Here is a 16,880-nt window from a genome sequence, read left to right as displayed (position 1 = left end):
TGACATGCATGTACTGTAGTGCATTTGCTTATAAAGCTTTTAATGAGCAAATATGTGCAGGCCAGAATTGGCTGGGAGTGGGGTATGGGAAGGAAGAACAAAAGACCAGTGTAGGCCTTCCTAATCAGTGATACATTTACTAGGAGTCCAAAGATGTATATATACAGAGATAGCAGAAGAAACTTTATTCTGAAGTTTGCGTGAAATGAGTTAACCTGATTGTGGTATCCAGGTATTGATATTTGGTATAAAATGAATTTGAGTCTGTTTATTTAGTTGTTCAGAGAAGGCAGTGGCACCCCACTCCAGTACTCTTGCCTGGAAAACCCCTTGGGGGGAGGAGCCTGGTAGGCTGCAGTCCATGGGGTTGCTAGAGTCAGACACGACTGAGCGACTTCACTTTGACTTTTCACTTTCACTCATTGGAGAAGGAAATGGCAACCCACTCCAGTGTTCTTGCCTGGAGAATCCCAGGGACGGGGGAGCCTGGTGGGCTGCCGTCTATGGGGTCACACAGAGTCGGACACGACTGAAGCGACTTAGCAGCAACAGTAGCAGCATTTTGTTGTTGTTGTTCTTTATTTTTATTTTATTTTTATAATTTATTTTTAATTGATGGATAATCGCTTTACAACACTGTGTTGGTTTCTGCCATGCATCAACTATTACTCAGCCATAGGTGTACATCTGTCTCCTCCCTCCTGACCTTCCTCTTGCCTTATTTTTTTTTTTACAGTTAAAAATAATTGTTTTAAAAAGCTATTTTCAAAAGGATATTCAAATCAAGTGCTTGTGGAATTCCTAACTAAAACTTTTTTCAGCAGGACTTGAGGGTTCTGCGGAACAGATGAAACTACTTTGCTAGACCAGGTCATCCCCATGTGAATGTTTTCTCAACAACTTCTCTTCAGGCCTTGTTTGAAATTAGAGTTCTGGTAAATTAGGGGAAATATGTAGGTCTCTATTACAGTGTTTTAGTATTTATGAATTTTATATATTTAATGGTAGCAAAATAATAATTTAAAAAACAACAAAAATTGAGACAGAATTCAACCCCTAAATATGGGATATGTATAATTCACAATATATCCTAGTATTTAAAATATCTTTAAAACATCTGCCTTTTTTTATGTTTCACCTTTTCTTATTATTCATATAAGCAAAAATTCATATTATTAACAGGTCTATACGGAGATACCACTGATTTGAGTTTCTAAGTCTGAGCTTTAAAATGGAATGTCAGAACTCTTAACTCTCCTACTTTTATACAAGTTTTGCTGGGCTTCCCTGGTGGCTCAGATGGTAGAGTCCGCCTGCAATGCAGGAGACCTGGGTTTGATCCCTGGGTTGGGAAGATTCTCTGGAGGAGGACATGGCAACCCGCTCCAGTGTTCTTGCCTGGAGAATCCCCATGGACAGAGGGGTTTGGTGGGCTACAGTCCCTGGAGTCACAAAGAATTGGACACGACTTGAGCGACTAAGCACTACCTGAAAGGAAAATGTTGATACTCTTTGGTTTGTTTGAATACATGCAAGCACACATCAGGGTATAATGAAGATGTGGAGTTTTCAGTAATGTTGCTTCCAGGTAGATTCTTTCCTTCTCATGTCATCACTGTGGATTTTCTACCCCACACCTCTTCATTTCTCTCAGTTAATTTCTTCACAATTTCTATTCAGCTTTTTTCTAACTTTTACTTTTTATTTATTAGAACCCCAAAATATATATTTGAGAGATACTAGAGGTGATTCAGTTCTGTTTCAGTTCCAGAAGTTCAGAGTGAACTAATCCTAATTTACATGCTGGCTGGAAGGAACTTGAGTGTGTCTTCGTAAGAATACAAGTTTATATAAAAAAGAAGAAAAAAATCACAAAAATAAATGCTTCCTTAACTTTGGTTCTAGAATCTCTGTATGGTCTCCCCTGTAATGTTAGACTTTGGATTACTAATAGGCAGAGAAATACTCATTTTAGTAATATACTATATGCATAAATAGTGATGTTCTCTTATTTGTAAGATCCTAAGGCACTGTAGAATAGAAACGAGCAGACAGAATGAGACAGGAGGTCTGAATTGAAATCTTAGTTTGGCTGCCTACTAAACTGTGTGATCAAGGGAAGTCATGTAGCCTCTCTGTCTCATTTTCTTCACCTGGGAAGTAGGAAAATAACACTTGTAAAGGTCCTTGAGCTTATTAGGAGCTCAGTGAAGTGCAGGCAAGTAAATAAGTTGGTTATAATGATAAAAGATAAAGGATATGATAAAATCATGACAGCTGAAACTGAGAGAAAAAAGGACTGTGGCAGGGGCAGTGTGAAAGAACAGGAAATAACAGGAACCACAGTTGATAGGAAATATGGTTTAACTTGTATTTAGTTTAATTCTAATATTTTAAAGCACATTCTTTTCCTATTGCTATTAGTATGTATTCTGCACAATTTTAACCCATTTTGAATTTAAACATTTTCTTTTATAATCAAATTGCGTTTAAATTTTTCTATCCTTTTTATTTGTTTTTGTTAATATTATTGTTCTCTGAGTAATCACACACATCTTAATTTAATTTACAGGTGGCTGTTTGTTGCATCTGTTTTTTTGTCATCCTTCCTCTAAATCTTGTTGGTACAATACTTGGCCGAAATCTATCAGGTCAGCCCAACTTCCCTTGTCGTGTCAATGCTGTGCCTCGTCCCATACCGGAGAAAAAATGGTAAAGAGAATGTTAAATTTTTTTGATTGCTTCTCACAATATATAAATTCTTAAGGCTATTGCATATACATAACTTTTAGAATTGGCATGTATTTATAAGTTTAAACTTAACATTTGTCTTTTTCTTTCTCCTTCAACTTATATTGTTAGGAGTGGTAATAAATGATATCTTTATTTTACTTTTTGAATATTAGTGCCATTCACAGAGAAATCAAATGCTTTGGTCAGTAAACTATTTCATAGAGGGGGATAGAACCTAATGCAGCAGCTGTTGTATTACTGCAGCCTATAAACCAAATCTGTTTTTATAAATAAAATTTTGTTGGAATATAGCCACGCCTGTTTGTTCCCATATTGTCTGTGATTGCTTTTCCACTATAGCATCAGAGTTAAACAGTTATGACAGACACCAACCATTATCACCTGTAGAACAAGAAATATTATCTGAGCCTTTAAAGAAAAAGTTTGCCAACTCCTGGCTTACAGTTTCAGTGTCCTTTCCACATTTTTTATTCAAAACAAAATTGACACACATTTAGCCATATATATTTTGAATCAGGTGAGAGATGAACTGGGGCTTCCCAGGTGGCACTAGTGTTAAAGAATCTGCCTGCCAATGCCAGAGATGCGAGAGGCCAGTTCAATCCTTGGGTCAGAAAGATCCCCCGGAGTAGGAAATGGCACCCCACTTCAGTATTCTTGCCTGGAAAATTCTGTGGGCAGAGGAGCCTGGCAGCCTCCAATCCATAGGGCCACAAAGAGCTGAATGTGACTGAGCACATAATTTACTGACCTACATTCTTTATCTTCACTTCTGGAATAGTATAGTAATCTCTTAGATACAGTTTGTCATTTTATGCACAGAATGTGTTTTTGAGGATCTCCCATAATTCAAGGTTTAATCCTGACAAAAGGTGACAGGTATTTCTGTTTAACAGCTAAAGCTATTCTTCTACTGCAGTAGTTTATAGTTTATAGTTCATTTAGTCAGCTTTGAAATAGTGATTCTTGATGGATTTTTAACTTGAGATGGTTTATATTTTTTCAACCTTGGACATAAAATGAGATATCAATAATATATTTATATTTCTAATTTTTGTAATTCAAATTTGAATAAAATGTGAACTCACTGTGTATATGTTTTGCCCTTTTAAATTAGTATATTGAATGGTTTAGTGCTGATTTATGCCGTTCTGCATTCTTTATTTTACTAATTCTTCTGGACATAAATAGAACAATCTTACTGCATATTTTTTTATTTCCCATCTTGTTTAAACAGCTGTATGGTAGACTCTACATATTCATAATAGGGGATATATATTGAAATGCTTCTGTTCATAGATATTTTGCTATATTATAAATATTACTTATTTTCAAGTACTTATACAGTCTTTTGAAGACCTGGAGGTATGTAGACATTTGTAGAAGTGGAAGCTGGATAAAATAGCCCCATAGTTTAAAGGAGAATGATCTGTTCTAGTCTTAGGAATTATACATGTTCTTTTTTCCCCCTTTTTTTTTAGATTAGTGCTTATGAGAACGTCTGTAGTCTGTGTTTTAAAGTCAGTTTTATCTTCTTCAAATTCAAGATTAGCCTGTTAAAGCCCATTGATATCCTGATCTTCCTTCACTCATTACTGAGGAGGATAAGATTAAAGGAAAAGCCTAGTCAGAAATCACAAAAGTTCCTCTGGGTCACTAGGCTGGTGAAAGAGAGGAAGGAGTAACCTGTACCCTTGCTAACCATGGGTCACATTTAGGTGTAGGGAAAGCTCACGTGTCTCTTCATTTTCTACATGTCATTATATGGGAACTGAAATCCATATCCTAGATCTGACAGGCAAGTTGTTTTTAACCTCTGTGGATCTTGACTTTTTATAAAAGAAGGAAAGGAGACAGGATAAATGATCTTTAATTTTTTTTTTCAACTCTCAAACTCATTTTCTTCGTAATTTTGTAGTTTGTTCATGTCAGAAATGGTAGTTTGCTGTCTTTTATGTGCTGTGGACTGTGCCAGGCACTGGGAATACCTAGATGAATAGCTTCTGCCTGCCAGAGTTTATAATCTAGTGAGTAATTATATAAGTAATTAGTATAGTATAGTGTGGTAAGTGCAGCCTTGGAGTTACGTTCAGGAGGCAGTGGAAGAACGCACCTCTGCCTGGGAGACTTGGGAAGGGCTTTATAGGGAGAACACTTGAGCCAGTACTTGCAGGAATAGAAATATGAGACAAGGGAAGGCATTCAGGGTTGGAGAATTACTGACTGCAATCAGTAAATATTTGTTGAGTGAATGAATGAGGTTTGAATTTTATTTTTGAGTCATTCTGTGATTCCTTTTATAACTTAGAACTCATAATACTTGAATAGTATAATTCAAGCGAAAAGGAAATACTGAACCAAGGAAAGCGTGAGCAAAGACACTGGCAAGGCCGCAATTTGGGAACATCATTTCAGATGGGGAGGCAGTTTCAAAACTTAGATTGGCTTTCTGTAAGTAAAGGACTACAATTTTTAGAAGTTACTGGGAAGTATAGATCAGGAGGAGAAAGAGCTTTTCTTGAGTTCTGCCAGTAGCAAGAATTTTTGTTCCTGAAATTCTTATCTTGGGCTTTAATGCCCAAAAGAATTTTAACTATAAAATTCTAACTATGGCTAATTTGAAATCCCCTTTCAATATTGTGCCTCTTTGAATTTTTGTTTTTCTCTTTACTGGCTTATTTCTGTCCTTTAGATTATTTTTAAGTACCAAGTATTCTGATTCCTGTTATCAGAGTTAATATAATGTGGAAATCATACTAGAAGTTTACTGTTAATTTTAATATTTTCCAGGTTCATGGAGCCTGCAGTTATTGTTTGCCTAGGAGGAATTTTACCTTTTGGCTCAATCTTTATTGAAATGTAAGTTTTGGCAATGTATTTATGTTTCAAGAGATTTCATTGTAATAAGATACAGGAGAGATAGGAGTTAGGGTGGCTCCCCCTTCCCTCGCCCAGAGCCCTGCTTAGACGCTCCTCGGCACCTGTCATGGTGTGTCATGACTGTCCCTCTACTGATGTTTCTCACTAAACTCATCTCCTTGAGGGTAGAGACTAATTCTGTTCTCACTGTTTCTCTAATATGTGTAGCGCTTCTGTAAATATCTGTTGAAAGAATGGGTAATAGATAAGGTAACTAACAAGCAGAAGGGAACAAGAAAAAGAAAAGAGGTTAAAAAAACCCTTTTTGTTTTAATGATTGCTTCGTGACATTGTACAGGAGACAGGGATCAAGACCATCCCCATGAAAAAGAAATGCAAAAAAAGCAAAATGGCTGTCTGGGGAGGCCTTACAAATAGCTGTGAAAAGAAGAGAAGTGAAAAGCAAAGAGGAAAGGAAAGATATAAGCATCTGCATGCAGAGTTCCAAAGAATAGCAAGGAGAGATAAGAAAGCCTTCCTCAGTGATCAATGCAAAGAAATAGAGGAAAACAACAGAATGGGAAAGACTAGAGATCTCTTCAAGAAAATTAGAGATACCAAGGGAACATTTCATGCAAAGATGGTCTCAATAAAGGACAGAAACGGTATGGACCTAACAGAAGCAGAAGATATTAAGAAGAGGTGGCAAGAATACACAGAAGAACTGTACAAAAAAGATCTTCACGACCCAGATAATCACGATGGTGTGGTCACTTACCTAGAGCCAGACATCCTGGAATGTGAAGTCAAGTGGGCCTTAGAAAGCATCACTACGAACAAAGCTAGTGGAGGTGGTGGAATTCCAGTTGAGCTATTTCAAATCCTGAAAGATGATGCTGTGAAAGTGCTGCACTCCATATGCCAGCAAATTTGGAAAACTCAGCAGTGGCCACAGGACTGGAAAAGGTCAGTTTTCATTCCAATTCCAAAGAAAGGCAATGCCAAAGAATGCTCCAACTACCGCACAATTGCACTCATCTTACACGCTAGTAAATTAATGCTCAAAATTCTCCAAGCCAGGCTTCAGCAATATGTGAACCGTGAACTTCCAGATATTCAAGCTGGTTTTAGAAAAGGCAGAGGAACCAGAGATCAAATCGCCAACATCCGCTGGATCATTGAAAAAGCAAGAGAGTTGCAGAAAAGCATCTATTTCTGCTTTATTGACTATGCCAAAGCCTTTGACTGTGGGGATCACAATAAACTGTGGAAAATTCTGAAAGAAATGGGAATACCAGACCACCTGACCTGCCTCTTAAGAAACCTGTATGCAGGTCAGGAAGCAACAGTTAGCACTGGACATGGAACAACAGACTGGTTCCAAATAGGAAAAGGAGTACGTCAAGGCTGTATATTGTCACCCTGCTTATTTAACTTATATGTAGAGTACATCATGAGAAACACTGGGCTGGAAGAGGCACAAGCTGGAATCAAGATTGCTGGGAGAAATATCAATAACCCCAGATATGCATATGACACCGCCCTTACGGCAGAACGTGCAGAGGAACTCAAAAGCCTCTTGATGAAAGTGAAAGAGGAGAGTGAAAAAGTTGGCTTAAAGCTCAACATTCAGAAAACGAAGATCATGGCATCTGGTCCCATCACTTCATGGGAAATAGATGGGGAAACAGTGTCAGACTTTATTTTTGGGGGCTCCAAAATCACTGCAGATGGTGACTGCAGCCATGAAATTAAAAGACGCTTACTCCTTGGAAGGAAAATTATGACCAACCTAGATAGCATATTCAAAAGCAGAGACATTACTTTGCCAACAAAGGTCCGTCTAGTCAAGGCTATGGTTTTTCCAATGGTCATGTATGGATGTGAGAGTTGGACTGTGAAGAAAGCTGAGCGCCGAAGAATTGATGCTTTTGAACTGTGGTGTTGGAGAAGACTCTTGAGAGTCCCTTGGACTGCAAGGAGATCCAACCAGTCCATTCTAAAGGAGATCAGTCCTGGGTGTTCTTTGGAAGGACTGATGCCAAAGCTGAAACTCCAATACTTTGGCCACCTCATGCGAAGAGTTGACTCATTTGAAAAGACCCTGATGCTGGAAGGGATTGGGGGCAGGAGGAGAAGGGGACGACAGAGGATGAGATGGCTGGATGGCATCACTGACTCGATGGACGTGAGTTTGAGTGAACTCCGGGAGTTGGTGATGGACAGGGAGGCCTGGAGTGCTGCAGTTCATGGGGTCGCAAAGAGTTGGACAAGACTGAGCAACTGAACTGAACTGTGTAGTGGAATTAGAGGAAACGATCTTTTTTGGTGTAAAATCATAGTGCCCTTTCTCTTGCAGTCCTGTGAAAATGACATCGAGCTTTCTTAGGCTTTCTTTTCCTAATTATTTTTATTTTCCTAATTTTATACATTATTATCATATCAAACCTTTTTAAAAAATTTAATTGGGTGTTTTATAAACTGCATTGCTTGTATAGTATGTAGAAAAAAATAAATGAGAATTCATTTTTAAAATATGAATTTTTAGCTATTTTCATTTTTCTTTTCCACAATACACTCGTAAAGCTTCAAATTTATTCAGTTTACTTAGAGATGAATACCCTACCCTGCTAATGAATCTGTTTTTGACAGATTATCTAAGAAAATATTTTTGACGGAATTGTAAATGATTTAATGAAAGGGGAGGAAGGGAAACTGTTGAGAAAGTTGTTTGAAAGAAAAATACTGAGATTAAAGTGATAACTAAGGTGCAAATGAGATTTAGCAAGAACAGGGTGAGTTTTATGAATAAAGACTGGAAAACTATGTCTGTGTTGGGTTGCATTTAGGTATTTCATCTTCACCTCTTTCTGGGCGTATAAGATCTATTATGTCTATGGCTTCATGATGCTGGTGCTGGTCATCCTGTGCATTGTGACTGTCTGTGTGACCATCGTGTGCACATACTTTCTACTAAATGCAGAGGATTACAGGTGGTGAGTACTTACTTCTGGGAAGAACTTCTGGGGACCATATAATTTAAAATAAGATTGCATTTGAAATGTATCACATGGAGTAAAAATCTATATACAAATTTTCTTAAGATAGTGTAGGAGTTTTTTCAATTATAAAAATACGATTTTAGAGAAAAAAATAGTATCAGTCAAAAAAATTGGGAGTATTAATGAGGGTCACTATTTTAAACATGAGGAGACATTTGAAAAAGGAAATGGTTTATTTAGGGTCATTTATAATCGGAAATCTGGCAAAATTTAGGATCTCTCCTTCCATTTCTTAGGCTTTCTCCTTGTTGATATATTTAAATGCCATTATACATGCATTTGTTTTTAAATATATAGAATCATAAAGGATGTTTTTATAAAATGCTTTGCTTTAAAATCTTCCAGTGCCATCCATTCAAAAGAGTTCCTTTTTTTCTTCAGGCAATGGACAAGTTTTCTCTCTGCTGCATCCACTGCAATTTATGTTTACATGTATTCCTTTTACTACTATTTTTTCAAAACAAAGTAAGTGGAGACATTTTCTCATTTTGTATTTTGGAAACTAAGTTTATCATTTTAAATGCTAGGATTTAGGCCTTATGTTGAAAGTAAAAATGGATATACTATATATAAGTTTTTGGTTTTATTTCAGGATGTATGGCTTATTTCAAACATCATTTTACTTTGGATATATGGCGGTATTTAGCACAGCCTTGGGGATAATGTGTGGTAAGTTCTGAAATTCTTGGAATATCATGAGTAAATCTGAGTGTTTCTGAATCAGAAAAATACAGTAATTGGAAACTGAGAAATAACCTTCTATTGTTTGATCAGGAACACCAAAAGAAGCTCAAACATCTGATTTCAGTCCTTTTAACTATTCCTCAAAATCTAATTTATTAACTCTCTGATTTCTTTAATTTCCTGTTTTTAATAATTGTGTATAGCACTATTTCCCATACCACAATTAGTTTTTCATTCATGTTGAGAATTGCCTTTTTTTTTAATAAGCTTAGATTTTTTGGAACAGATTATTGTGTAAACAAGTTAAGGTTTTGGCCAAATGATTTTTGTTTGGAAGTTTCTGTTCCCCTGTTCATTGAGGTAAAAGTGTCCAGGAGGCAGCACAATTGACTGGTTATGATACACACTTGGGTGCTTGCAGACTGAGCTTACGTTCTGGCGGTGCAGTCTGTGGTTCTATACCTTGATCCAATTCCCCAAGGTCTCCAAGCATCTATAAAAGGAGGATAATATCAGAGTCTTCCATTAAATGGAAGAGGTAATAGTTTTCACCATAAATAGCGTGTATAGTACATATGAAATAGCTAGAAAATGAAGAAAACTTTTTAGAAGCACCATGAAAAATGGAAAAGACATGGTCTGGAAAGCCTAAGAGACCTGGAGTAAATCTCCATGCTGCCACTTAACCTTCTTTGTGGCCATGGGAGGGCATATTAACCTAAGTCTCATTTTCTAATCTATAAAATGGGCATATCTTTCAGAGTAATTATCTGTAATAGTGTCATGTGTATAAAGCAACAGGTATAATGCAGGCCTGTTACTAGGTGGTGAGACATATGAGACGTGATGGGGAGTTTTGGGGAGGAGCAAGACTTTGGGGGGCCAGTCTTGATCGTGAATCCTAGTGCCCCTACTTAATAGCTAAATTTTTTGAATGCTTTTCCTGTTGAAATTTCATCTTGCTGCCTGACAGTCCTGGCACGTTTACAGTTCTCTGCTGTTCTGGCAATGTCCCAGCATTTATTCTTTAATGGGTTTATATGCCTTTAGTGCTAATCTGTTTTTGTCGGGGAGGGGAACGAGTTCACACTGAAAATGATTAAAATGTCATCATAATACAAAAATTACACGTACTCATCGGGTTATGTTGCTAATATGCTTTTTCAGTCAGTAATTGAAAGAAAAAAATATTCTTGTTTAATGTAGGAAAAAATAATTATGTGAAGGGGAAATAATTAGATTGCTGCAGATTTTATGTTTTGAGCATAGCATTTTAGTTTTAAAAAAAATTAAGTTTGGTGTTATTCCCAAGACATTTATTTTTCTAGAGAGCATATTCAGTCTCTTCCTTTTATAAAGTAATATTTTATAAGATTATTCTTGATACTCATAAGATTAAGAAAAATGATTCTCTAGATTGACACTATTTTGCTTTTAAGCATATCTCTGCTCAAAAGGGAACAATATTTTAAAAGTCTCGAAAATTGAATTTGCTTATTGGACTAGTACTGTATTATACTAGTTAAATTTTTGATTCTACCTAAAATTTTACAAATACTTTAGAAAGAATTCAGGTTTTTAAAATCGAATGGTTATTTCCAATTATCTTGTCAGGACTTGTATATAGCTATTTTAAAATGAATTACCACTATTTTCAAGTATAATAATTTAATATTTAAAAATAAGTGTCTTTATTACAAAAATAGGTTTCCTTTATTGTCTGGGTGGGTTTTAAAAATATTTTCGATATTTTATTATGGGGAATTTTCAAATATATACAAAAAGAGAAACAGTAGTATATATGTAGTGAGTCCTCATGTACCTAACACACCTAACATCAGTAATTGTCAGCTTGTAGCCAGTCTTGTCTTATTTTTGTTTCCACTTTACCTCCTTTTTTTCTGATGTAAATCTCGAACTTCATGTCATTTTAGCTGTAAATATTTGTGTGTGTGTGTGTATGCATGTGGGTATATTGATACATCAAATGTGCAGTGTTTATATAATTATTATATAGCTATAATATATAAGAATGCAGTTATATAATATATATATATATATAATTTCCTAATGTGCTCAAAAATTCACTTAGTATTCACTTTTATCCCACACGTCCTCATTTCTTTTTTAATACAGTTTGCATCAAGATCCAGTTAAAAGTCCATGCATTGCTTGATAAAACTGTCTTTTAAGCAGCTTTAAATCTATTGACGTTTACTCTCTTTTCCCTTGCAGTTACTTAAGAAACTTAGGTTTTGGTTGGTTGGTTTGTTTGAAATCCTGTTGAGTTTTTCACACTCTGGGTTAGGCTGATTGTATCCCTAAGGTGTTATTTAATGTTTCTCTGTGTGCTTCCCCCCATATTTCCCGTAAAGTGGTAGTTAAATCTATAGACCTGATCGTACTCAAGAATACTTGTCCAAGAACACTTAACAGGTGTTTTGTAAACTTTTATAAGGAGGCACTTAAATGTCTGATTGTCTCTGTGAGGTTAGCAGCCATTGATAATTATTGCCTAGTTCTTCCATTAAGTCATTAGTGGTTACAATATTCTCATTCCATTGTTCCTTTTGTATTTATTAGCTGGGACACTTCTCTAAGGAGAAACCCTTTCATCAGCCATTTGGTTCCCTTGAGGTACAGTTTTCATATGTATAGGAAAGGCAGAAAGACTTATTTTTTCCTTGCGTACACCAGTTGGGTGAATAAAAGTTAGTTCAAGTTAGTCAGTTAGGTGTATGTGTGTATCATTAACTCATGGAAGACTGACTTTTAGACTTGATGGTAAATTCCTAAATCTAGTGTAGAATCTTCTCTATCATACGAGTGACCACCTGTCTTGTCCTAAAGATCTCTTAGTATTTACAGTAAAGAACTATACAGTTCATTCATTCATTCAACAAATATTTATTGAGTATCTTATCATGTGCCGAGCACTTTTTAAGGGCCAAGAGGCAGAAACTTAATTTAACAAAACAGATTAATTTAACACCCCTGCTTTCTGGTATTTTGGGCCCTGTTTGAGGCTAATTATTTCAAAAACAGCATTTCAGGATTCCTGATCTACTTATCTGTGTCTCTCATCCATGCCCTCAACTGCCTACCTTTCTACCAATCACAGCTTCTACAATTTAAATGTAAAAAAGAAGCCATCAGAAATGTGTCCTCTCTAGAGCTTCAGATGCTCTTGGGCCATGGGTCTCGTCCTTCCCTGAGAGAACCCCCAGTCACTTCTTACTAAATTATCCATAAGTGTATCATATTGTTTGGAGAACATGTTAGTATTGTTTTAATAATCTAGAATAATCTATGCTTAAATTTTTAAAAGACTTATTTTTTTCATTTAATGAATGTTTGTCAATCTGAAATTATTCTCTTTTTAAGAGATCATTTTAATTCATATAGTTCATAATTCATGTTATAATTGATATTTAACTATAAAAATGTTACATCAGGCCGCACTTGGTATATGACAGCAACAGGTGATTTGCAAAACAAGTGACACTATTTTAGTAAGTTTAGGGAGGATGCTAACATTAGATGTTATCTTGCAAAAAGAATAACTTTCTAGAGCAGAGAGCATTTAGTGTGTGTTTGTAAATGATGGGTACTGCTCTGTGTGTATTTGTTTCAAAACATCTTGTTTTATCTTTACAGGAGCAATTGGTTACATGGGAACAAGTGCCTTTGTCCGAAAAATCTATACTAATGTGAAAATTGACTAAAGACCCAAGAAAGCCTGGAACTTCGGATCAATTTCTCTTTCACAGGGGTGGAACTTGGACAGCGAAAAAAAAAAAGCGCAAGAAGATTTGGGCTTTAACTCTGGGTACTTTGTGGGTCTCTTTCGTGGATGGCTTAAGTAACATCTATTTCCATTGATCCTAGGTTCTTACTGACTGCTTTCTCCAACTGTTCACAGCAAATGCTTGGATTTTATGCAGTAGGCATTACTACAGTACATGGCTAAACTTCCCAAAAACTAGCTCATTAAAGATGAAATAGACCAGCTCTCTTCAGTGAAGAGGACAAATAGTTTATTTAAAGCATTTGTTCCAATAAAATAAATAGAGGGAAACTTGGATGCTAAAATTACATGAATAGAAATCTTCCTGGCACTAGTGTTTCTACAATACTGAAAAATGATGTTCCAGAAAGATTACTTTTTTCTCTTATTTTTACTGCCATCGTCAACCTATTGTGGGACATTTTTATATATTGAACCTGGGTTCTTTTTTGACCTGCTTTCCGCGCCCCCCCCCCCCCCCCAATTCAACTGCATCTTTTTTTTTTTTAAAGAGAAAATTTAAAAATATTAAATCCTGCATGTAATATATCTGCTGTCATCTTAGTTGGACCAACTTCCCATTTATTTATCTTAAAACTATACAGTTACATCTTAATTCCATCCAAAGAAGATACAGTTTGAAGATAGAGGTGTACTCTCTACAATGCAATTTACTGTACAGTTAGAAAGCAAATTGTTAAATGGAGAAGATATTTGTTTTTATTAAACATTTTGAGATTTAGATAAACTACATTTTAACTGAATGTCTAAAGTGATTATCTGCCCCCTCCCCCCAAGTTAGTCTTACATCTTTTTTGGGTTTGAATGAAGGTTTTACATAAGAAATTATTAAAAACAAGGGGGGGTGGGTAATAAATGTATATAACATTAAATAATGTAATGTAGGTGTAGATTCCCAAATGCATTTGGATGTACAGATTGACTACGGAGTACTTTTTTCTGATGATGATTGGTGTAGAAATGTGTGAATTTGGGTGGCTTTTTACATCTTGCCTACCACTGCATGAAACATTGGGGTTTCTTCAAAATGTGTGTGTCATTCTTCTTTTGGGAGGGGGGATTATTTTCTTTTGTTTTTCTTCTGAGACTCCCAAAAGGAGCCAAATTTGTAATTTAGAAACATTTAATTTTGTTAATCCTGTCTGGGGCACTTAAGTAACATCTAAAGCATTACTGCTTTAGAATGTTAAAATAAAATTTCCTGACCAAATTGTTTTGTGAAAATACATGTGTTTGCAATTTGAAGATATCTTTTCAAAAGACAGTATTACTGAATGCAGGGTTGTTGTTTTTTTTTTATCATGCTTTTCTGATACAAGGGACCCATACTTTAAAATCCCCAATATTGCTTTCATCTAGATTATCCAGTGCAGTCACAAAATGAATGAGAAGCCCTTTGAATGAAATTGTGGCACAAAATCTGTTCAGGTCAGTGTACTGTGTAAAGTGGGGGTGGGTAAAAGTGGTCCGTGTACTAGAGGATGAGCAAATAAAGCTTACAGTTTTCTAAGAGAAGTAATTTTAATTTTGAATACATCTTTCTGGAACAGTCCATAATGTGAAGTTTTCCTAGAACCATTGAGTTTCTAGTTTAATAGTTTGCTATGCAAATGACCACCTAAAAACTATACTGTATATTGGTATTTTTAGAAAGACTCAAAACATTTTAACCTTAATGTATTTAAACCTTAACATGAAGTTGATGCCATTCAGTTACATAAGGTGTTTTCATTGCAAAATACGTTTCTGTACATTAGTAGACTGCATCCTATAATGTAGCATTAAAGACTATAAAGGGTGGCAAGTTTGATTTCTTACCACTTGAGTATGACTGACATGAACAAATAGAAATTTGATCAAAATCTGTCGGTAAATCCTCTTCTTTAAGCCAAAATATTATATGAAGTGTAACCTGCTAGTTCCTTCATTTTCTGTTTTTTCTCACACCTGCCTTTAAGATCTAATAAGAAAAAGAACTAAAAGTTAGTACTTAATGGCTTATATTATATAACTTTTAAACTACATGTAAAATTCTTATAAGAACATAGAGTCTCTCTGATAGATTGTAAATTGGCTGGCAAGCTTGTATCTTCATAAAATGGAATTTGTTTCTCATGAGTCTTTCAGGTAAGACAGGGTTTTTAAAGAATGAGCGCTTTAGCTGCATTCAGGTACACCAGTTCTTTTACTAAACTAATCTGTATTTGAAATCCTTTGGAATCTTCACCGAAAAATAGTTTTGTGATATCCAAATACATTAAGAACTTTATTAAAATGAGTATAAGTCACTTGAAAAGTCCTTTAGAAAATAGGTATTGGTTTATGGCTTTTTAGAGGGGCTGGGTTGTGTGTGTGTGTGTGTGTGTGTGTGTGTGTGTGTCTTGAAGATGTAATCCACAAATAGTTTAGTTCCACAGCTTTCAGTTGTAGAATAGCAAAATATATTATTTAAGTTAATCAAAAGGTAGAATTTTTCCACTTCATAAATGCCATTTGTCTTTCATTTATTAACATTTGCTCAACTTAGCAACTGAAGTTTTGAATACTCTGAAAAACTGGGGATTTGTAAGTACGCTTCACCTGAAATTTAGCTACATTAGTGACATTGTTAATAAGTATACCCTAGTACAAGAGTGGGCTTCCCTGGTGGCTCTGACGATAAAGAATCTGCCTGCCATGCAGGAGACCTGGGTTTGATCCCTGGGTTGGGAAGATCCCCTGGAGGAGAGCATGACAGCCCACTCCAGTATTCTCGCCTGGAGAATCTCATTGACAAAGGAGCCTGGCAGTGCAAGAGCAGGATAAGGTGGAAATGTAGTGACTGGAAAACTGGGACAACATTCTCTTGTATGGAGTTTGCCCATAAATTAAGCCCCATGCCCTTGGAGTTAATTACATTGTGGTAATTTCTGAGCCTAGTGAAAGGTATGCTTGAGTGTTTTCCATTGAGAGTGGATGGATCCCTTTATAAAGGTGGTTGCTGCAAACTCCGGTTCTTCCAAAAGCCACTTTATTCAGGGTTTATCCACAAATTGTATTCATTTTGATAAAGCTTTTGTTTCCTAAATGTTTACTGATCACCATATGCCAAATGTTTTGCAAATAAATATTAGTTTAAGATTTCCTGATTTTTTTTTTTTTTTTTACATTTGTAAAAAAAGAAATAATGTATTAGTGTAATTTGTTCAGGAAAAGCTACATATCGAAGGGCTTCTGTATAGGAATTTTGAGAAAGAAAAGCCTATTTGTAATCTATACACTGCAGTTTCATCTGGGTTTTAAGCTTAGGTTTCAGTGTGTCTTAGTGCTTCATCTGTTGATTTATTGGCACACATAATAAGACATGAAAATACAAATATTCATTAATGTTTTATATCTTCATAAAAATTGCATAGTTATGAAGCTATATTTTAACAGTACGTTAAGGAGATCAGAGAAGTGAAAATTTATCAAGACTGGAAGTGTGTGTAGAAATAGACTAGATTTAGAGGTCAGGTAGATCAGAAAGTTGACATACCGCTGCAGAAAGTTTATAAGATTTAAATTCGGTTTGAGGAATAACTTTTGTTCTGTGAGCGTTTTCTAAAAGCCATCTGATTTGACCTCTTTGAGCTGTAGGCAGACTTGTGCAGACAAAGGAAAAAGTACATTCTTGTTTCACTGTTATTAGGATATGGAAATAAACTGTTGTGAAAAGTGTTCATCTTGAAGAA

The 16,880-nt window shown here is 35.6% G+C and overlaps 1 protein-coding gene across 1 annotated transcript in view; it reads left to right on the top strand.

The window, feature by feature from the left end:
• The window catches only part of TM9SF3 (transmembrane 9 superfamily member 3), a 59,048-nt gene extending 44,671 nt beyond the window's left edge, over positions 1-14,377 (top strand). Inside the window, exons 10-15 of the mRNA XM_061402953.1 lie at positions 2,573-2,712; positions 5,545-5,613; positions 8,463-8,609; positions 9,057-9,140; positions 9,268-9,344; positions 13,017-14,377. Of these exons, the coding sequence (XP_061258937.1) occupies positions 2,573-2,712; positions 5,545-5,613; positions 8,463-8,609; positions 9,057-9,140; positions 9,268-9,344; positions 13,017-13,084 (585 nt within the window). The 3' untranslated portion in view covers positions 13,085-14,377. The remainder of the gene's footprint in view (positions 1-2,572; positions 2,713-5,544; positions 5,614-8,462; positions 8,610-9,056; positions 9,141-9,267; positions 9,345-13,016) is intronic.
• The last annotated feature ends 2,503 nt before the right edge of the window (positions 14,378-16,880 follow it).

This window comes from Bos javanicus, chromosome 26 (genome assembly GCF_032452875.1).
Source record: "Bos javanicus breed banteng chromosome 26, ARS-OSU_banteng_1.0, whole genome shotgun sequence".
Classification (NCBI taxonomy): Eukaryota; Metazoa; Chordata; class Mammalia; order Artiodactyla; family Bovidae; genus Bos; species Bos javanicus.
The sequence above is the reverse complement of the archived record's forward strand: the minus strand, read 5'-3'. Positions and strand labels throughout refer to the sequence as shown.